The 23,583-nt window shown below is 40.0% G+C and overlaps 1 protein-coding gene across 6 annotated transcripts in view; it reads left to right on the top strand.

Moving 5' to 3' along the window:
* Positions 1-23,583, top strand: part of TXNDC11 (thioredoxin domain containing 11) — a 69,986-nt gene that overhangs the window by 15,891 nt on the left and 30,512 nt on the right. For 3 of the 6 annotated variants that reach the window (XM_053557182.1, XM_053557187.1, XM_053557186.1), the window contains one exon: positions 12,741-12,834. The exons of 2 other annotated variants lie outside the window; for them this stretch is intronic. In XM_053557182.1, the coding sequence (XP_053413157.1) occupies positions 12,741-12,834 (94 nt within the window). Of the gene's footprint in view, positions 1-12,740; positions 12,835-22,301; positions 22,438-23,583 lie in introns of those variants that run through there. One more of the 6 variants, XM_053557185.1, reaches the window with a different exon arrangement.

The following is a 23,583-nucleotide window of genomic DNA, read 5'->3' as shown; positions in this document are numbered from 1 at the left end:
CGCTTAAGCGATTCTCTTGCCTCAGCCATGCCAATGTCCAGCTTTTTTTTTTGTTGTTGTTGTAGTTGTCATTGCAATTTTAGCTGCCCGGGGCTGGGTTCGAACCCGCCACCCTCAGTATATGGGGCCGGCACCCTACCCACTGAGTCATAGATGCTGCCACTTAACTTCTTTAAGGCTGTGTTTTCTCATCTGTAAAACAGAATAAAGGAGACAAGGCATTGAAAATGCCTGGGATGTAGTCCCAATAAATGGAAACCTGTAAAATCAGTAAAAATGACATGATGGAAAAAATCCTGGATATTTAGCACTATTGAGAGAATTTATAATATGCATAATACCTGCTGGAATTCTCTACTGTTATAAAGCAAATATATGTGCTGTACTATGTTTTTTTTTTTTTTTTTTATTTTGGCCAGGGCTAGGTTTGAACCTGCCACCTCTGGCATATGGGACCGGCGCCCTACTCCTTGAGCCACAGGCACCGCCCTGTACTATGTTTTTTAATTAAGATGATAAAAATGACCTTTAAGGGCCAAGAGGCCTTCATTCAGTTATGTTGGGACTTTTGTAAAATACTGTGCCCAGTTTTTATTGATATTCTTTTTTTATTCTTTATATATATGTGTGTTTTATATATATATATATTTTTTTTTAAACAGTCTCTTTCTGTGCCTTAGGTAGAGTACCATAGTACCCTAGCTCACAGCATCCTCAAACTCTTGGGCTCATGTGTTTCCCTGGCCTCAGCCTCCTGAGTAGCTGGAACTACAAGTGCCTGCCACAACACCTGGCTAGTTTTTCTATTTTTAGTAGAAATAAGGTTTCACTCTTGTTTAGGCTGGTCTTAAACTCCTGAGCTCAAGTGATCTACCTGCCTCAGCCTACCAGAGTGCTAGGATTATAGCCATGAGCCATTGTACCTGAACTGTTTTTCCTTTTTTTTTTTTTTAATTTTTGCTTTCAATTTCAGCTGGCTTTCATTCTTCTTAGTTCGAAATGTTTTTTTTTTTTTTTTCTTTTTTTTCCCGTTCTTCCTTTAGCGATTCTCTTGCCCTTTGCCTCCCAAGTAGCTGCGATTACAGGCGCCAGCCACAACGCCCGTTTTTTTTTTTTGGTAGAGATGGGGGTTTTACTTTGGCTCACTCCTGCTCATACTGGTCTTGAACCTCTGAGCTCAGGAAATCCACCCGCCTCTGCCTCCCACAGTGCTGGGACTATAGGTGTAAGCCACCACGCCCAGCCTTTGTTTAAATTCTTTAAATTTTCACTCAGTCTTTTCTAAAAAGGAAAGAGAAATGGGAGAGGAGCTATGGCACATAAGCAGATACTGTACTGCATGTGTTTATGTTTCAAAAAAATATGGAAAAATCAAGACCATTTAGTCAAATAAGAGGACTGAGAGATATTTTTGTTACAATTTTCATCTCTATCAGAGATTTGTATCTGGAAAGGTCTGACCCAATTTTTCTGCTTCAGTGGTTAGCAGAGGTCATGTGATAAGGGAAGAGGAAACAACCAGGATTCTAGAAGCCTAGTTTTAGCACTGACGTTAGCAAATCTCTGATTTCTGAGTTTCGCTCAGATTTCTCATCTCTGAAGGGAGTTGGCTCAGATAAAATCCCTATTCATCCTTTGGCTTCAGTGAAGTATATATATTGAAAAGAGGCTTACAGAAGAAGATTCATAAGTTTTTGGTTGTGACATTATTTGTTTGAAGCAATGCCCTTGAGCATCTTTCTGTCTTTTCTTATTTATTTCTTTTATGTTTCTAGTGTTCTTTCTAGTTGTATTTGTAGGAGAGACAAGTGCACATTTATGACTGAGTAGCAGGGTGATTCCTTGTCTCTAGCCTTTGTATTCTATCTGCTTTTCAGCAGTATTTTTAGATTATGCTTCAGGTATTGACATGGTGTTCCCATTAGACCAGCGGTTCTCAACCTGTGGGTTGTGATCCCTTAGGGGGTCGAACAACCGTTTCACAGGGGTCGCCTAATATTAGATATTTACATTACGATTCGTAACAGTAGCAAAAATTACAGTTATGAAGTAGCAATGACATCAGGAACTGTATTAAAGGGTTGCAGCATTAGGAAGGTTGAGAACCACTGCATTAGACTGATATTAATGATATTACTCTTAGTTGGTTTTTGGCAGCCTACTTAATTAGAGTGATGTATGACAGTGATTAAACTGTCTTTAAAATGGGAAACAAGAGTGCCACCAGGATAGGACCCCTAGGTCCCTTCTATCAGCCTTTGAAATGATTTTCTCCCAGAAGCTGTGGATGGCTTTTACTGTGTTAGTGTCATCTTCTCCTTACTGAGATGAAATTGTCTAGTTGGCAAGAGATAATAACTTTAATTGTGAAAGAATTAGGACGTGAAGGCTAGATAGCACTTGTATAACCATTTATCTTGTGAAACATATACCACATTGTACAGCTTAGAAGCTGTGTCAGTTTCATGTGCACTCTGTCAGATAATACAGAGACAAAATTCCAAAATTTCATTGGAATGAAACTACTGTCATGGTTTTGACAGTTGAATGAATAGAAAAGTTAAAGGATTTTGATGGATGTGTTACTTAGTTCAACATAAACATTTCACATTGTATATCAAAGCATTACCCTGAACCCCATAAATGCATCAATGTAGAGTTATGATTTAATAAAAAATAATTTTTAAAAAAGTTAAAGGAATTTTTGGAGATTCCATTTAAAAGCATAGTTTTCTTTTCTTTTTTTTTGAGAAAGAGTCTTACTTTTGTCACTCTCTGTAGAGTGCTGTACTGTCACAGCTCACAGCAACCTCAAAGTCTTGGGCTCAAGCAATCCTCTTGTCTCAGCCTCCCGAGTAGCTGGGACTATAGGAAATGAATAGCCACAATGTCTGGCTATTTTTAGAGATGGGGTCTCGCTCTTGCTCAGGCTGGTCTTAAACTCCTGAGCTAAAGTGATCTTCCCTCCGTGGCCTCCCAGAGTGCTAGGATTACAGGTTGAGCCGCTGCACCTGGCCTCACAGTCTGCTTTTGAATATTCCACTAAATTAGATTTTTAAACCTTGGCACCATTGCTATCTTGGAAGGGTCAGATAATTCTGTATTGTGGGTGTCCTGTAGTTTGCAGGATAATAGTATCCCTCCACCCGCAATATACCCCTCCCTTCCATATTAGTTATGACAACCAAAAATATCTCTAGACAATTGCCAAATGTCTCTTAGGGGGCAAAATTGCCCCAGTTAAGAACCCTTGCTCTAAATGATTCAGTTTCCCCAATTAAGGCCTTAAAATGATACAGTACATGTGTTGACCAAAACACATGTACTACTTTCATGGGGCACTCAGAAAGCTACAGTCTAATAGCAGTAGCTTATCTACTTTTAATGGTGGCGGTGGAGAGAGGATGAAAATTGAACAGTGCTTTGACTAAAGAATTCTGGAATGTCATCAGTGCAGGACTGAGTGAAGGATGGTTAGATTGTCATCAGTAGAGCTCTCCCTGGTACTCAACTTTTACTCAAAAACCCCCTAAGTGTTTTAAATACATGTGTGAAAGACCTTGCTAATTTAAAGAAATCATATGAAAGATACTTGTTTTGGTCAGTAGCCATATCTACTACCTTATATTTTTTATAAATAAGGAATTTTATTTTCAGGTATATTTAAGTTGTATCAAAATTAGTTCAAAGTAATTACTTAATGTTTTGTGACATTTCTGAGGTTTGTCTTAATGACAGATGGATTTTTTGCCTGAGTTATGTCTATAGATGGATTTGTGACATCTGGTAGGAGGGTGCTTGGTAATATTAAACCATATTGATTATAAATATGTCTCTAATCCAGATATTTGTAAGTAGTTTGGATTATCATAAAACCATAGTTTGCATTCATTACTTGGGAAGTGACAATATCCAGAAATAAGCAATTTCTCTATTGACATAAACTTCTATTATATATATACTAAACTTTATTCATGCGCTTATTTTATTATTATAAAAAGGAAAGCTGTAATTGTATCTTGGTTGAATTTTTATAAGTCCCACAGTTGAATTCTTTCAAAAGCCTATTTCAGGTAATTTGATACTGAATTACCTGGAAAAGTAGAAGGTTTTTTTTTTTTTTTTGGCCAGGGCTGGGTTTGAACTCGCCACCTCTGGTATATGGGGCCAGTGCCCCACTCCTTGAGCCACAGGTGCTGCCCTAGAAGTAGAAGTTCTTTTTTTTTTTATTTTTTTATTTTTTTTTTCGTAGAGACAGTTTCACTTTATGGCCCTTGGTAGAGTGCCATGGCATCATACAGCTCACAGCAACTTCCAACTCCTGGGCTTAAGCGATTCTCTTGCCTCAGCCTCCCGAGTAGCTGGGACTACAGGCGCCTGCCACAACGCCCGGCTATTTTTTGGTTGCAGTTCAGCCGGGGCAGGGTTTGAACCCACCACACTCGGTATATGGGGCCGGCGCCTTACCGACTGAGCCACAGGCGCCGCCCAGAAGTAGAAGTTCTTAACCAGTAGAAAATACTTTATTTGACTTAAATATCTCAAATCTACCATAATCAGATAGCTAATCATTAACTAAAGTTTTGTGCTTGTAAAAATATGACATTGAGCCCAGAAATAATTTTAGAAGAACAGTTTTGCCTTTAACTTACTGAAACATCTCTAAAAGACATTAAAAAGTGAAAATTAAAAGTATTTAACTTCATAAATTCTAAAATACTTTAGTTATGATCAGCAAGGAAATAATGAGTAAACTGCATTTGGGAAGTGCTCTTCAGATTTCACGTTCTCAACAGCCATGTTGGAAATTGTAGCTTCTTCAAACATATTAAGAAGTGAAGGTACAGAGAGGTTGTGATTTACCTAAGTGGAGCTGTGACTACCCCAGGTCATCTGGCTCCCCAAACCTTTTTCTTGTCTACTGTGATCCTTCCTCAAAGAAATGTTTAAGCTCCCCAAGTTGAAACATTAGTATATATCTAGAAGTTAAATTTTTGATTGTTTAGGCTGGTTGCAGTGGCTCACACCTGTAATCCCAGCACTCTGGGAGGATGGGGCTGGTGGATTGCCTGAGCTCATGAGTTCAAGACCAGCCTGACCCAAAGCAAGGCCCCGTCTCTATTAGACGGGTGTTGTGGTGGATGCCTGTAGTCCCAGCTACTCAGGAGGCTGTGACAAGAGAATTGCTTGAGCCTAAGAGTTTGAGGTTGCTGTGAGCAATGATGCTATGGCACTCTACCCAGAGTGGCAAAGGAGACTGTCTCAAAAAAAAAAATTTTTTTTATTTTTTATTTTTGAGACAGTCTCACTATGTTGCCCTGGGTAGAGTGCTGTGGCATCAGAGCTCACAGCAACTTCCAACTCTTGGGCTTAAGTGATTCTCTTGCCTCAGCCTCCCAAGTAGCTGGGAGTACAGGTGCCCGCCACAATGCCTGGGTATTTTCTTGTTACAGACCATTGTGCTACGGGCAACAAGCCTTTTGTGTAATTAAAAAAATTTTTTCTTTCATGATAGAAAAAATTTAAAGGTGTTGGCTTCTTAATTTGGCTGTAACTTTTATGAATGGATGTGAGAATAAATACTATTAAAGGATGGGGCCATGGCTCTTTAATTACTGTTAAGAGAGCAGAGTTTTGTCATTTCCTATTTTAAAAAAATTCCATCTCCGGGCTGCGCCTGTAGCTCAAAGGAGTAGGGCGCTGGCCCCATATGCCGGAGGTGGTGGGTTCAAACCCAGCCCCAGCCAAAAACTGCCAAAAAAAAAAAAAATCCCATCTCCATTTCATATTATTAATTGGGTCATTACCACCATTTATTCTGCAGAAGTGGGAATGTTAATGATAATCACATACCATTGTCTTCCCAGATAAGCACTAAAATGCTTATAAACAATGAAAGTAGCTAAATGAAATGAATCTTCCAGGGATCCTACAAAGGGCGATTGAGAGCTCTTAAGTCATTTTATTGCAAACCATGTTAAAAATTCTACTTTCCTGTGGCTCAGTGAGTAAGGGGCCGGCCCCATATACCGAGGGTGGTGGGTTCAAACCCAGCCCCGGCCAAACCACAACAAAAAAACAGCCGGGCATTGTGGCAGGTGCCTGTAGTCCAGTTACTCGGGAGACTGAGGCAAGAGAATTGCCTAAGCCCTGGAGTTGGAGGTTGCTATGAGCTGAGACGCCATAGCACTCTACCGAGGGCGATAAAGTGAGACTCTATCTCTACCAAAAAAAAAAAAATTTTACTTTCTGGCTGGGTGAGGTGGCTCAGGCCTATAATCCTAGCACTCTGGGAGGCTGAGATGGGCAGATTACTTGAAGTCAGGAGTTCGAGACCCGCTTAGCAAGAGTGAGACCTTGTCTCTAAAAACTAGCCAGCATTGTGACTGGTGCCTGTAGTCCCAGCTACTTGGGAGGCGGAGACAAGATGATTGATCACTTGAGCCCAAGAGTTTGATGTTGCTGTGAGCTATGATGCCATGGCACTTCTACTGAGGGCAACAATCTGAGACTCTCTCTCAGGAAAAAAAAATTCTACTTTCTACCATTACTCCAGTTGTAAAATCCCACTTCCTGAGGTTTCTTCCTGTTTTCTTAAGATACTGACAGGAAAATGTAGTTTATTACTGTGGGCAGTATAGTCAACTAGCAGCCAGTGTCATTTTTATGTTGGTGAGTATCAAGTTGATGGGAAAGGGAATAGGATTGAGTAAGGTGATTTAATTTTCAGTCACTAGTTTTATGGCTCTTCTAATTTCAGTATTAGTTTAAGCATCATTTGTCTTAGGTATTCGTAACTTCTACATCAGTAATTCTTTTTTATTTTGAGTTGAATAAGAAATTCTTATTTCTTTTGAGTTTGTTGTCTTGACATCATTTGATTGTACCTTATAATTTATTCATCAAATGCAGTAGTATTATAGTTTAGAACTCTTTTCTTATATCTGCAGCCAAACTGTTTCCCAAAACTTTTTGTGAATTTTTATAATTTATCCTTTAAAAATTTATTTATTTATTTATTTATTTAAGATAGAGTCTCACTCTGTTGCCCAAGCCAGAGTTCCATGGCATCATGCCTAGTTAACAGCAACCTCAAACTCCTAGGTTCAAATGATCCTCCTGCCTTAGCCTTCCGAGTAGCTGGGACTACAGGTGCTCTCCACAACAACCAGATAATCTTTTCTTTTTCTTTTTCTTTTTTTTTTTTGAGACAGTCTCACTGTGTCACCCTGCGTAGAGTGCTGTGGTGTCACAGCTCACAGCAACCTCAAACACTTGGGCTTAAGTGATTCTCTTGCCTCAGCCTTCCAAGTAGCTGGGACTACAGGCACCTGCCACAATACCTGGCTATTTTTTTGTTGTAGTTGTCATTGTTGTTTAGCTGCCCTGGGTTGGGATCGAACCTGCCACCCTCAGTGTATGTGGCTGGTGCTGAAAACACTGTGCTACAGGCACCAAGCCACCAGCTGATTTTTTTCTATTTTTAGTAGAGATGGGATCTTGCTCTTGCTCAGGCCAGTTTTGAACTCCTGAGCGCAAGGAATCCTCCTACCTTGGCCTCCCACAGTGTTAGGATTATAGATGTGAACTACCATGCCCGGCCTTATAATTTATCCTTTTAAGATCATTTTTTTAGTATATATATATTCATTCATCGTTTGCAGGTTGGTACCAAATTGTTTTAATTTTAAGGGGGATGGGGAAAGGCTTAGAAATCTTCTTTGAGCAGAAGAGGATGGTTAAATAGATTGCCAGAGGTGACAGAAAACCTCAGCATTTTGGAGAAAAATCTAGAATGCCTGACGTCTGGTATTATTACTTTGTAAGTAAAATTCTACTCTTTTGAGCAGGTAGGTACCATTTATATCAGTTCATAGTTCTATAGCACTGTGAATAGTTTTACATTTCAAGGTGTGAGTTAACATTAATACAGAAACATTATTTCAAATGCCATTGAGCAGAAACACACCAAGGTAACTATTCTCAGGGCCACTAGGGGTGTGTGTGCTCCATCTACTGAAATTTATACTACGTAAAAATGGTGCCCACTTAGAAAAGAAATATTTTATGATGATAAGGATTTGCTGACCTTCTATAAATAGCCTGTTTTAATTCCTCATAACAGGCATTAAATACACTGTGCATGATGAAGTGGAATTAAAAATACATAAACGGGTCAAAGTAAAATCTGGCATTCATTGTATCTTATTTTTGTTAAATTGTAACTTGATTGAGGAGCTTTGTCTTACTCATCTTTTTAATCTCCATTCATTCTTTCACAAATGTTCACTGTGTACCTGCTCTGTGCCAGGCACTCTCTGAACTGGAGAACTTATTGATGAGCAAGAGAGTCTCTGATTTGTGGAGTTAGACAACAAACTGGAAAACAAATGAGGTATAGTGGATTGAATAGTATACTCCAATCTGAGTGGAACTTCAGGACCTTATTTGGAAATAGGTCTTTGTAGATATAAATTAGTTAAGGGTCTTGAGGTAAAATCATCCTGGATTTAGGGTGAGTCCTAACACGAGTGGCTGGGGTCTTGATCAGAAGAGGAGAGGCCATAGACACAGCCATGTGAAGACAGAGGGAAAGGTTGAAGTGATGCAGCCTGAAACCAACGAATGCCTGGAGCCATCAGAAAGTAGAAAGAGACAAGAAAGGATTCTTCCCTGTAGCCTTCAGGGAGACCAGGGCTCTGTTGACATCTTATTTTGGACTTCTAGCCACCAGAACTGTGAGAGAGAACTTATTTCTTTTTTTTTTTTTTTTTTTGGTAGAGACAGAGTCTCACTTTATGGCCCTCGGTAGAGTGCCATGGCCTCAAACAGCCACAGCAACCTCCAACTCCTGGGCTTAAGCGATTCTCTTGCCTCAGCCTCCCGAGTAGCTGGGACTACAGGCACCCGCCACAATGCCCGGATATTTTTTTGGTTGCAGTTTGGCCGGGGCTGGGTTTGAACCTGCCACCCTTGGTATATGGGGCCCGCGCCTTACCGACTAAGCCACAGGCGCCGCCCGAGAACTTACTTCTTTTGTTTTAAGCCACTCAATTTATAGTAATTTGTTAGAACAACCCTAGGGAACTATTAAGTATACAGTATAATTTCAGGTAGTAAGTACTATAAAGAAAATAATGAAGGGTGATAGGATAGAGTTGGAGGGGAGGCCATAGCTATTGTAGAAGACAGAGCTGACCTCTCTGAGGAAATGAAATTTGAGCAAAGACCTAAAGAAGGTAAAGGCTCTGTGACCCATCTTGGAGGAGATTGGAAAAAGCGTCCCAGGAGGCAGGAAATAACTATAAATATCTTGAAGGAAGAACAGGATTAGTGAGGGGAAGGGAGGGGAGGGACAGGAGATGACTTGATAGCCATCTGGCCACCATCCTGCGTCCTAGTGGAACCTTTGGTTGGTTAAGTGAAGGAAGGAGGAACACTGGCAGTTGCTCCAGTGACCATTCACCTGGTAGTTAGTTGTTCAAGGATCTGGAAATCAACTAATGGTAACACTGCTGCCATAACCTGGGGTCGGATGATCTTTGCACATTGGCAAGCTACAGAGTGAGGAGGGACTACCTGTGTACCAACAGGGCTTGAAACCTGACTCTAGGTACACAGTGTCAGGCTGGCTTGTGTGCTGGGCCAGCTCATCTAAAGCAGGCCACTGAAGGCACTAAGTATAGTTAAACAGGCTTAGAGCTGTGTGCTTTGAACCAATTTATGGGTTTATTTGCCTCTGAATAAATAGGGACCTAAACCTAGAACAGTCTGTGTATGCGTGTATGTGTGTGTTTTGTTCCCTAAACTCCTCTTCATTCAGATGTTAAGCAAGAACAATGGAGGAAACTCAAATACATGTAGCTAATTTGTAATAATTTTCATAAATAATGATACCTTCTGTTGGGAAGACATTGACATTTGGGTGAAATCGTTGCAAAATTTGTTTCACTTTAAAACATAACTAGAGCTGGTTTGGTGACATTTAAATAAATGATAATTTGCAGTAGAAATAAATAGATAATCGTCACTTCACTTTATTTCCTTTTTATTATTTTGAAGTATTAATTTTAGGATATTATCGCAAATATGCCAATTTTTCCAAATTTAATATAGAGTCACAGTATTGTGAGTATTTTGTTTGTTTGTTTTTTTGTTTTGTTTTTTTGCAGTTTTTGGCCGGGGCTGGGTTTGAACCCACCACCTCTGGCATATGGGGCCGGCACCCTACTCCTTTGAGCCATAGGCGCCGCCTGTACTATGAGTATTTTTCAAATAGCACTTAAAATATCCTTATAGCTAGTATTTAACAACTTATACAACATTTAATCATCTCATGTAGTTGAATCTTACCTTTTTTAGCAATGACAGGTGAAAGCAGTTTTGCTTATAATGTTGTTTTGCACTATATTATTCCTGAATTTTTTTATAAAACTATTTGAAAATTTCAGTACCAGTTCTTCTGAAGGTAGTTTCCTTTATCCAAGCTATATAGAAATTGCAATGGCAATGTCAGTGACCAGATCAGATGTATATACTGTAGAAATATTCACAAAGGATGCTTGCAAATGGTCCAGCTTTTATCCATATTTAAAGGTTTAATTTGAATCTCCCTTGGAGATTCAGAATTGCTATTTATTTTACGTCCATTAGAGTGTGTACAAGTATGTGTATGTGTATATACATACATAATTACATGCAGGTTTATGGGCCAAATATACTCTTCCATGAAACTACTTAAGAGAATGTGATATAGGAAGAGGGCTAAAATTCATCTCATTTAATCTTAGGCCATAGAACATTTATTAGTAGTCAGAATGAATTTATTCTATTTGGTTTGGGAGATTGGTCAGAATTTAAAGAACCTTAAATGAGTTTATTTTCTTTCATTTACACCATTCTTTTTTTTTTTTTTTTTTTGAGACAGAGTCTCACTTCGTAGCCCTTGGTAGAGTGCTGTGGCATCATAACTCACAGCAACCTCAAACTCTTGGACTCAAGCGATTCTCTTGCCTCAGCCTCCTAAGTAGCTGGGATTACAGGTGTCTGCCAAAATGTCTGGCTATTTTTTGGTTGTGGTTGTCATTGTTATTTGGCAGGCCCTGGGCCAGGTTCGAACCCGCCAGCCCTGGTATATGTGGCCAACGCCCTAGCCACTGAACTACAGGTGCCTAGCCTATTTTTTCTTAATTTGTTCTTAGTATGAAAGCTTATTACACAATTGCAGCATGGTTTGAAACCTTTTTTTTTTTTAGACAGAGTGTCACTTTATTGCCCTGGGTAGAATGCCGTGGTGTCATAGCTAACTGCCTCATCCTCCCGAGTAGCTGGGAGCACAGGTGCCCACCACAACGCCTGGCTGTTTTTAGAGATGGGGTCTTGCTCTTGCTCAGGCTGATCTCGGACCTGTGAGCTCAGGCAGTCTACTTGCCTCTGCCTCCCAGAGTGCTAGGATTATAGGCTTGAGCCACTGCACCTGGCCTAGTTTGAAACTTTAAAGAACTCAAATAGTATATAGTTCTCCTTTAGGAATGTGGGTTGGGTAATAAGCAAGTCATCTCTAGATTGGAAGATAACATGTTCCCCTACAAATCACAAGTTTCCTCTTTTGTCTAACATACTGATTTTAAACTTCACCAACAAATGAAATGTCAGCCTTAACATTTGGATCCCGTTTCGTCCCAGTGATCAGATAGGCTTTTAGTTACTCATTAAGAACATAGTACCAAACGCTGTAGGGTCAGAATAAAGGATTCTTCCATTTGCCTAATGCTTTATAGTTTATCGGGTTGGTTCTTCACAGTAACCTATGAAGAATTATCCCTGTTTGCCACATAAGGAAACTGAGGCTGCATGTTGAAGGTTTCACCCAGCAGCATCATTCAGCCACTAGAGCCTGGACTGGAGATTGGGTCTTCTGAGCCCAGCCCTCTTTCTTCACAGGTCTTACAGTTTGGCTTTTGAGACAGATATGATTATTACAGAACAAAACCAGATGGAATGGTGCCATAGGGCCTTCAAAAAAGGAAGAAATTGTGAGCAGGAAGGCAGAATATAACCAGTATGGTGTGGCAGAATGAAGAGGCATTCAATGCTAAGCTTATAGAAAGAAAAACGAGCAGGCGGAAATGAGTTTGTGGGAATGGAGGAGCCAGAGGGCAGACTGCGGGTCCTCTGGAGACTGACCTGACCAGCCAGGTGCCAGGTTTGGGGTGGGAGGGAGGTAAAGCCACAGGTAAAGCCAATCAGATGTAAACTGACTTTCAGAAAAGTATGAAGGTATGTTTGAAGTGAGTGAGAGGAAGCTATTGAAGGAGAAACTTGAGAAAGGTTACAAAGAAATTATTGACACAGCTTGCCTGAAGTTGAACAAAAGTGAATGAATGCCTGGAAACTTGATAGTGAGATTTTGAGCCAGGGGCCTGGGAATATTGTGTTGTCGATAGAGGAAAGACCTACTTAGGGGGAGAGAAGAAGTTAACAGCATTGAATGCTCCTGAATATCTGCTGTGCAATCAGATATGTCAAAGCTGTTGCAGCTCCATTCCTTATCCTGTTTGTTGTCTAAGTTGAGGGAAGTTCAGCCCCAGCCTGCAACCTTTCATGTGGTTAGGCTTTTAAAAAAATGAAATTCAACAAAATGCAATAATTGTCACATAATAATGTCATGTCTTATTTCAAAATATCCTCCACTACCCTGTGGCTAACAGTGCCTCAGTTACCTACTTTTATTCCTGCAGCCTGGAGTACTTGGGTACTTTGAGTTCAGCGGCTCACCCCAGCCTCCCGGTTATTTGACCTTCTTCACCTCAGCATTACACTCATTAAAGAAAGGTAACAGTGATCCATGTTGTCATGCTATTGGTACTTCAGCAGAAATGGATTGATACTTTTTGTATATAATTTCTGATTTGCTTGATTCCTTTTCTCAATGTATTTTTAATAAGTAATTACATTAATTTACTTTATAGTACAGAAAGTACTATATACTATTTCAAATATTTTCTCTTAAATGTTTAGCTTTTTAAAAATATAGCTTGGGCTGGGCATGGTAGCTTGCGCCTGTAATTCTAGTACTCTGGGAGGCCAAAGTGGGAGGATTGATTGCTTGAGGTCAGGAATTTGAGACCAGCTTATCTTGATCAAAAATAAAAAAAGATTAGCCAGGTATGGTCATGCCTATTGTCCCACCTACTTGGGAGGCTGAGGCAGGAGGATTGCTTGAGCCCAGGAGTTTGAGGATGCTGTGAACTGTGATGACACCACTGCACTCTATTCAGGGTGACAAATTGAAACTCTGTCTCAGAAAAAAAGAAAAAACACACACAGTGGAACTTAGATAGTTGACCACCTCCTACAATGACCACCTTAAGTTGATCTAATTTTCATAGACTGGACATGTACCACATGTTTGTATCAGTACAGTCGGCCTAGTTTCTTATCATGACCATCTTTGTATGTTGACTAGTTTGTTACAGTCCCTCGGGTGGTCATTTTACAGAGGTTCTACGTTGTATGTCTATATATTATGTATATAGTATGTATATCTTGTCAAAGATCAAGGTGCCAGGGAGAGAAAAAAAGATGGTTCGGTCATATATTGTCTGTAATTATGTATTTTTCACTTTAAAATTTATTATATTATCCTTTCTGTGTACAGTTTACAAGTTTTTGTCTGTGCTTTCAACTTTGTCAGCTGGATGTACTGTACTTTAGAGTACATTTCCTTTGAGAAGTATTTTTGTAAGTATAAAAGTTGTATCACATATAAGCCTACTGCCAGATTCATTTTTCTCAAAACCATACCTTTTCACTCATTTAAATCGTTTATTATTTTAAGTCCTTTTAAAATTAAATATTGTATTCTATCATTTTTTGTATTGTTCTGTGCTCTCTATTCAGTTATGACTTCCAAGGCTTGTCTGTTCTCTGTTGGATACATTTTTATCTGTTCATTTGCCTCCATCTTCTTTGTTACCACTCTGGTCTATGCCTGACCTACACCTGGGCTGGACCAGTGGATACTTAAGCAGTCTCATCCCTTCTTCCTGACACTGTGGCTTGGGCACATGCTGGTCATTCTGCCTGGATTGTGCTCCCACTTGCAGGGCCCAGCTTTCCACCTTTCAAACTCCCCATTCACCTGTCAAGGGCCAGCCCAAATATCACTTCTAGAGATGGGGTATAGTGGCTTATGCCTGTAATCCTAGCATCCTGGGAGGTCGAGGCTGGAGGATTGGTTGAGGCCAGAAGTTCAAGGCCAGCTTGAGCAAGAGTGAGACATCGTATCTACAAAAGATAAAAAAATTAGCTGGGTGTGGTATCCTGTGCTTATAGTCCCATCTGTTTGGGAGGCTGAGGCAGGAGGATCACTTGAGCCTAGGGGTTTTGAGATTGCAGTGCCACTGTACTCTAGCTGGGAGACAAGACAAGACTTTGTCTTAAAAAAAACAAAACAAAGATAGGGATAAAATAGGGTCAAAGGGATAAATGGCTAAAAATTACTTTAAGGTACAAAATGAGCCTCTTGGTCAAATAATTAATTTTGACAAATGATTATATGGAGGTTTTTCTCATATTAAATGTCTGATTGACCTTCTCTACATTTCATCCATATTCTGTGATTCTGTTGGATCTTTTTTTTTTTTTTTTTTTAAGAGACAGAGTCTCATTTTGTCGCCCTTGGTAGAGTGCAGTGGCATCACAGCTCACAGCAACCTCCAGCTCTTGGGCTTAGGCGATTCTCTTGCCTCAGCCTCCTGACTAGCTGGGACTACAGGTACCCACCACAACGCCCGGCTATTTTTTTGTTGCAGCTTGGCCAGGGCCGGGTTTGAACCCACTACCCTCGGTATATGGGGCTGGCGCCCTACTGACTGAGCCACAGGCACAACCCGATTCTGTTGGATCTTATAAAATGCTGTTGCATATGCAAGTTTGTAGGAACTGAGCTTACTTCTGATTAATCCTTTTTTACCTCATTTTTTTATGGCTCAGTTCCCACTTAAGCTTAATGAACCATTTTTAGAAGAAAAAGACACATTTGGAAATGATTTTCCATAATGCATACTCTGTGAAGGATTACCTAAAATAAATCTTGCCTTGAGCATCTGGGTTCCCCCTGCTTTTCTGTTACCCTGAAGTCAAGTGGTATTTTCCTTATTATTAAAAACAGCTGTGTGGTAAGAGAAACACATGTACAGTTTCTTTTTTTTTTCAGTTTCAAACATAAATTCTAGGTCAATGTCATGTTTAGATTGTATCCACAAATCAAGGCCTGAGAAACACTTAACATTTGGTTATGGAGAGCCAAACTGAAGAAGTGTTTAGACTATTGTGGAAGAAAGCAGATGCTCTAGTTCAACAAGTTGCAAGCATTTACAAAATGCACATCTTTCTATTGCTTTAATGATTTTTTTTTTTTTTTTAAGAGACAAGAGTCTCACTTTATTGCCCTCGGTAGAATGCCATGGTATCACAGCTCACAGCAACCTCCAACTCCTGGACTTAGGTGATTCTCTCGCTTCAGCCTCCTGAGTAGCCAGGACTACAGGCACCCGCCACAACACCCAGCTATTTTTTTTGTTGCAGTTTGGCTGGGGCCCAGTTCGAACCCGTCACCTTCGGTATATGGACCAGCACCCTTACACACTTAACCACAGGCGCTGCCCTGCTTTAATGAATTTTTTTTAAAAATTGTGTTAGAGGGTGGTGCCTGTGGTCCAAAGAGTAGGGTGCTGGCCCCATATACTGGAGGTGGCAGGTTCAAACCCGGCCCCGGCCAAAAACTGCAATTAAAAAAAAAGAAAAAAGAAAATGTAATAAATTGTGTTAGAAATAGCCAGGATACTTTCTGAATTTTGCGTTTATTTCTTGAAGCTAGCTGGCTGCCAGTCTACAAATAATTTTTGAGAGTATGCCATGCATGAAACATTGTGACTAGGTGCCATGGGGTGTGCTAAAAGCAGAGCTCATTCCTGCCATGAGGAGGTTGAGATCTAAGATCTGTTTTTTTGGTGCTTTATGATTCCCTTAATGCTATTTGTGTAACATTTGATATTTTTGCACATTATATTAAAGAAAATTAGAGGAAATTGACTTATAACCTCACCATTAATTGTTTTCTTTTTTTGCTGTAACTGTTTCCTTTTATCTCAGTTATCTGTGTTCTTTACCTCTTGCTCTATCAGCCATAAAATCTGTCATTTTAAGTAAACCCACCTGTTAGGTGGTACAGGCAAGAACCCTTTGTTATATTTCTGTGTAACCATTTTATATTTTTGTGTAGTTAAATCTCTGGTTCTTGTTATTGATTGTTTTTTTCTAAATATCTGATGACTAATCATAAAAGTTTACTTTCTCTTTTTTTTTTTTGAGACAAGAGTCTCACTTTGTAGCCCTCGGTAGAGTGCCGTAGCATCACAGCTCACAGCAACCTCAAACTCTTAGGCTTAAGCAATTCTCTTGCCTCAGCCTCCCAAGTAGCTGGGACTACAGGTGCCCGCCACAACTTTTTTTTTTTTTTTTATTTGGTTGTAGTTGTCATTGTTGTTTGGCAGGCCCAGGTTGGATTTGGAGGTGCCAGCTCCTCTGGTGTATGTGGCTGGCGCCCTAGCCGCTGAGCTACAGGTGCTGAGCCTCTTCTTCTTTTTTAATTTAAACATTATTTGATATGTAATGCTACCTGGCTTTACCTGGGTTTAAAATGCAGAGCACAATCGATTTTCCCCCATCTCACTGGTTGATCAGTTAGCACTATTCACAGAATGATGCTTCCTTCCTTTTCAGCTTGAAGTTGGGTTTACTCTATTTTCTTTTGATTTAGCTTTCTATTTTTGTGTGAATAATATAATTTAATGTCTTGCTTTCTAAGTTGTTATTGTCTGGTGAAGTCTGGACTCTGTTTCCTCTAGGTCTCATGTTTTGTAGAATGTTATTTTATATTCATCTGCGACTTTGGATTTTGGTTGGAGTTATATTAATGTGCAAATTGACTTGAGATAATTGACATGCTTATAACATTTAGCTTCCCTTTCTAGATTCACAGTGTGGTTATTCATTTATTCAAACCTTACTTTTAATTTTTTATAGTAAGGTTTACATATTTCTCATTAATGTTTAATCATTTCAAAGTGCTGGATGATTAACTGTGGGCTGGCAGTCTTTGTGTATGTTTCAAGAACCTGGAGGAATCCCGGTCTTTTGTGCTTCCTCTTTCTAGACTGCCAAGCCTATTCCTTTTGGAACCTTTTCACATTTGATGATGGCAGACAGGGTATATATTTTTTACCTGAAGAAAATTTGATAAAGGGGTCATATTCTGAAGTTGCTTACTTGACTTTTTTGTAATCTTATGATTATTTCATTATTTGCTTTAAAAATGTGTTCTGATAAAATGTTATCTTTTGCTGTGATTCAGTGACTCTTTTAAAAGAGAAAATTTGCAGCAAATTTTGATCTTGTTTTTCGTCCAACCTACAACAGGAATATCGTCTAGTCTGGGGGGAAAAGCAGAGGCTGGGAGCCAGCAAGAATCCCAGGCCCCTGAGTGCGGCCCCTCACTTGAATCCAAACTTTACAGAACAAATCCCTTTATTAAAAGAATTTGTTCTGGGTGGCACCTGTGGCTCAGTGAGTAGGGCGCTGGCCCCATATACCAAGGGTGGCAGGTTTGAACCTGGCCCTGGCCAAACTGCAACAAAGAATAGCCAGGCGTTATGGTGGGTGCCTGTAGTCCCAGCTACTCAGCAGGCTGAGGTGAGAGAATCACCTAAGCCCAGGAGTTGGAGGTTGCTGTGAGCTATGACACCACGGCCCTCTACCAAGGGCAATAAAGTGAGTCTCAAAAAAAAAAAAAATTATAAAAGGATTTGTTCTGTAAAGTTTTGATTTAGTCAAAAGGCACAACTCAAGGACCAGAAGGCCACATGTGGCCCCAAGGCTTGCAGGTTCCCTACCCCTCTGGTTCTTATCATTTATCTGCTCCTGACTGGTTCCATAAACTTGAAACAAAATATTTAACTTTTCTGTGTTTATCAGTAAATTTGAGGAGGGTGGAGATAAAGATAAATGTTTATTTTGTAAGGCCAAATCATGTGTGAAATACTTTGTGCGTGAGTAAAGTAATAGTCTGAAGTCTATAGTACTTTAGTTATAAACTAAGCCACCTGGCTGAAAGCACCTCAAATAAGTATTTATGTCAATTTTAGTGAAAGCATTTACACAGAAAATTATGTCACTTGACTGGCCAGCAAGCCCAGTCTTTCTCTCCCCTTTTCTGTGGCACCCTGGACCTGCTTCTATTAGTATTACATGATTTTCTCAGTGTGGAATGGACGAGGAGCTGATTGTTCAGATACTATTTACTGAGTGCCTTGAGGCCGGAGTTTTGTCTTCTTTTCTCTGGTAGCTCTAATATCCTGCCCTAGCAGAAAGCTAAAAGTGTGAATGAATGACCAATAAGGGACACTTGGGAAGGACTTTAGCTGTGGGATTTTAAAGGTCATATTGCATCCCTTCCCACCACTACCTCTTCTTCTGGTGCCTGGCCCCTCCCTAGAGACCACTGTGTAGGAATCGCCCCTGCCTGGTTCATTTCTTGCTTTTTCTCTCCACTGGCTTCTGTCTCATGACACTCGAATACTAATGAATTGAGTTGAAATTCACGCAGTTGAAATGTCACCTTGAAAATGAGCTAAAATATTAAATAAAGATAATGTTTCCACTCCCTGATATCACCTTTGAGAATTCCTAAATGTAGTTGATGAGGAGACCTTGTGGCTTTTGTTTCTGAGGAACTCCCTTTTAGAAATACTGTTTTAAAAGAATTTTTTAGAGGAATTTATTAGAACTTCCGATTCTGGTGTAGGACCCTTCTACTCCACCAGGTGGCATGTGATACTGCTGATTTGCTTGTGGAACTGAGGACACATTAAAAAGTGCCCTTCTCCAGATTTTTTTCTTTTTCTTTTTTATTTTTTTAAGAGACAGGGTCCACTCTGTCATTACCTAGGAGTTGGAGTGCAGTGGCATCATCATAGCTCACTATAACCTTAAACTCCTGTGTTCAAGAGATCCCCTGCCTCAGCCTCCTGAGTAGCTGGGACTATAGGTGCCAATATAATGCCCAGCTAATTTTTCTATTTTTAGGAAAGATGGGGTCTTTCTCTTGCTCAGGCTGGTCTCAAATTATGGAGCTCAAGCAAAACACTCTCCTAGGCCTCTAGGATTACAGGTGTGAGCCACTGGGCCTGGCTTCTGCATGTATGTGTGTGTGTATATATACATATACATATATATATATATATACTTTTTTTTTTTTTTTTAAGTTTTTGCAGTTTTTGCCCAGGGCTGGGTTTGAACCCGCCACCTCCAGCATATGGAGTTGGTGCCCTGCTCCTTTGAGCCAGAGGCGCTGCCCTATATATATTTTTAACTATGTTATACACTTCCTAGTTGCTAGAACCTGTGTGTATGTACATGGCAAAGAGAAATTAAGCTTGTAAAAGGAATTATGTTGCTAATCAATTGACCTTGATGTTATCCTGGGTTATGGAGGTGGACCTATATAATCAGAAGGATTCTTAGAGGTGGAATTAGAGGTAGAATAACAGAATGATGCAATGTAAGGAGGACTTGTTTGGCCATTGCTGGCTTTGAAGATGGAGGAAGGGCCAATAAACCAAGAATGTGGGTGACATCTGGAGCTGGAAAAGGCCAAAAAATTGATTCTCTCCCTAGAGCCTCCAGAAGGAACATGCTGTGTTGTTAAGGGCAGTATTGATTTTAGCCCAATGAGACTCATTCTGCCCTCTAGAACTTTAAAATATGTTTGTGTTGTTTTAAGCTACTGAGTCTGCCATAATTTGTTAACAGCAGCAACAGGAAGCTAACACAGTCACACACCCATCAATGCAAGAGCTGAGATAGAAACCCAGATCCTGGGGCAGAGCTCACTGTCTCTTACCCACTCTGTTCGTGGCCCCTGTGCTCTATTGGGCTGAGGCAGGTGGTACAGTGTGATGATTCTCTCCTTCTGGCCTTGCCCATGATACCGCCTTAAATGCAATGCCTTTTTCTATTTAATGGGCGCCTTCCTGATTTTTCAAGGCCTAGCAGAATTGCGGTGGGTTGATAACTATTGCGTATCTAGCATGGTGCCTGGCACTCTGTGGATATCATGGAGGTTTTCATACCACAGGCTCCCCTTAGAACTCCTAGTGCACTAATAGGTGGGTGTCCATTTAGCAGTTTAGCTTGATTTCTAATTTTCCCTTGGATGTCTTTAGTGGCATCCTTCTAACAGGAAGTTACCACACAGGCAGGGACCAAAGACTCCTGATAAGTCATTTTAATGGCTGGTATCCTGGTGTGACCATGGCTTGGCCACCTCTTCTCACAGCTTTCAGGTTCCCCTTCTGTAAAATAAGGGAGTTTCGCCACTTCTGCTAAAAATGCAGTGCCCCTTGGCCTGATTTTGTAGGCCTGGAATAATGGTTTTTACATTTTTAAAGTGTCATTTGAGGTGGGGGGATGGAGAAAGAACAACGTGTAACAGACCTCATCTAGATCTCTGTGCTAGACCATAATAGTGGTCTGAGAGGGGGTGAAGGAGAATTTCTAAGCAAATATGTTTGCAAAGTTCTTCCTTCCCTTATGTTTTTTAAAAAAAATGGAATTTAGGGTGGCGCCTGTGGCTCAGTTGGTAAGGCACCGGCCCCAGATACCTAAGGGTGGCGGGTTCAAACCCAGCCCCAGCCGAACTGAGGGCCATAAAGTGAGACTTTGTCTCTACAAAAAAAAAAAAAAAAAAGGGGAATTTAATTGAAATGCATACAGAAGTTTTGAAATTGATCATTTTAATATTGTGCTTTGGTATTTATTAAATGAGAACAGCTGGTATGAGGGTGTTTATTTTACTGTCAGGTTAAGTATATGTGACAGTTCATATTTAGCTCTACAGTTTATTTTCTCCTAAAATAATGTATTTGGAACTATGTTTCTCTTTCCCTCCTACTTAGCTCATAAGAAAGAAAAAAAATCACAGTTAAGAAGTTACATGTTTAGAGTTTGGCAGTATCTTGACAAGCACCAGAAGATTGCTTTGTGCTTTATATTAAGAATTTTGAAAATATATAAATCTCAGAGTCATACTTCTAGGGGGGGAAATGCATGTCGTAGCAATAGTTTATACATTGAATTTCTGTAGCATTCTGTAATCTGGTACATTTCTTTGAAGGTTTTGTGTGTGTGTGTGTTTGGTTTGTTTTGTTTTTTTTTGAGTCAGAGTCTCACTTTGTCACCCTTGGTAGAGTGCCGTGGTGTCACAGCTCAAAGCAACCTCCAGCTCTTGGGCTTAGGCGATTCTCTTGCCTTAGCCTCCCGAGTAGCTGGGACTGCAGGCGCCTGCCACAACGCCCAGCTATTTTTTTTGTTGCAGTTTGGCCGGGGCTGGGTTCAAACCCACCACCCTCGTATATAGGGCCGGCGCCCTACTCACTGAGCCACAGGCACCACCCTCTGTTTTCCTTTTCTCTTTCTTTATTTCTTTTTTTTCTCTCTTTTCTTTCTTTCTTTTTCTTTCTGGCTGTGTTTATCATTGGAAATGTATGAAGTTATCGTCCAGTAACTGGTTATGAAGCATTTGAAAAGTGAGTCACCATGTCAGTGTTATATAGCATTAGAAAGATTGTTTTTGATCTTTTAATATGCAATCCTATTGTTCTCCTCTTTCTGACTTATCCAAAACCTTAGAAAGAAGAGTGGGATAGCAGAAGTTAATAAAAATGACGGAGGATATAGACTGGGCATGGTGGCTTGCCCCTGTAATCTAGCACTCTGTTGGAGGCCAAGGCAGATGGATCACTTGAGCTCAGGAGTTCAAGACCAGCCTGAGCAAGAATGAAACCCTGTCTCTACTAAAAGTAGAAAAACTAGCCGAGCGTTGTGGTAGTTGCCCATAGTCCCAGCTACTCCCAGCTACTTGGGGGGCTGACACAAGAGGATCACTTGAGGCCAAAAGTTTGAGGTGGTTGTGAGCTATGACTCCACAGCACTCTACTCAGGGCAACAGAGTGAGATTCTGTTCTCCCCCCATCCCCACCCCCGCCCCAAATGACAGAGGGTATAGATTAAAATAAGGATCGTTTCTGAGCAGATGGAAGATACCAGGATACAGGTTTGCCTTTGAATGTCTATATTTTCATGGTAAAGAAATGACAGAAATTATCCCATGGAGTAAATGATTTCTTAGCCATGTTGATTAAATAACATGTGATTTAATCCAGTGGTATTTTATTTTGAAGTATATTGTTTGTATTTGTTAGCATTATCTTTATGAACATTTTTCTTCGCCTGACATTCCATTTTGTTTCATGATCCCTGAGAGATTATTACATCATATAGAAATCTCCTGGATAGCAGATGGCCAGCCCCGAGGTAAAGAATTACATGTTGTTCAGATCCGGCGTTTCTGTCTGTTCTTTCAGTGTATTCTTGGGTACCTTACTTTGTAGTACATCAAGTGCTGTTTACTATAGGCCTGAGAGAAAGTTAGTTTCAAAAGCTTAGTCTGTGCTCGGCACTCGTAGCACAGTGGTTGAGGCGCCAGCCACATACACCAAGGCTGCCAGGTTTGAGCCCAGCCCGGGCCATGTAAGCAACAATGACAACTATAACAAAAAAAATGGCTGGGCGCTGTGGCAGGCACCTGTAGTCCCAGCTATTTGGGAGGCTGAGGCAAGAGAATTGCTTAAGCCCAAGAGTTTGAGGTCGCCATGAGCTGTGACACCCCAGCACTCTACCAAAGGCAGCATAGTGAGACTGTCTCAAAAAGAAAAAAAAAAAAAGCTTAGTCTGGATAGAGGTACAAGGTGTAGAGCCCTGTCTTTTTCTTCTTGAAGGAGAGAGGAACTATGTTCTTAAAAATAATCATTTTCTGCTGCTGGAGGGATTTTCATGAACAAAATTTAAGAATCATTGTCTCATGTATCCTTGCCAGATAATTGCCCATTATTAATTTTTATTGGCTGCTGGATTTATTGTCTCAGTTTAATTTTCTCCTGAGAGAAATGAATCTTGCTTTTTCATCATTACTACCCTGGCACAATTCTTTGGAAATAATACAAACCACATAGTTAATTTAAAATTTTCTAGTGGCTTCTTTAAGAATTAAAAAGAAACAGGTGAAACTAAGCTAATATTTAAATCGGTATATCCAGATTATCATTTCAACATTTAATCTGTATAAACGTTTTTGAGATATTTTGATTCCTTTTTTTTAACCAAGTCTTTGAAAAACATTTTATACTTTTACACGGTAAACTTAATAGCACATCTCAATTCAGATGCCAAATTCTCATTGGAAATACTCAGTCTTTATTTAGATTCCATTCAGTGGGTAGATGAAAGAGTGGTTTACATACCAAAGTTGTTTTAAATGTATTGAAAATTTTTTCAATAACTGAGTTATCACTTTAAAATTTAAATTAATCAAAATTTAATAAAGTCACTTAATCATTGTTTATATTTCAAGTGCGTAATAGCCACTGTGGCTGACAGCTGTCGTCCTGAACAGTACAGCTC

The sequence above is a fragment of the Nycticebus coucang genome, chromosome 12 (genome assembly GCF_027406575.1).
Source record: "Nycticebus coucang isolate mNycCou1 chromosome 12, mNycCou1.pri, whole genome shotgun sequence".
Classification (NCBI taxonomy): domain Eukaryota; kingdom Metazoa; phylum Chordata; class Mammalia; order Primates; family Lorisidae; genus Nycticebus; species Nycticebus coucang.
The sequence above is the reverse complement of the archived record's forward strand: the minus strand, read 5'-3'. Positions and strand labels throughout refer to the sequence as shown.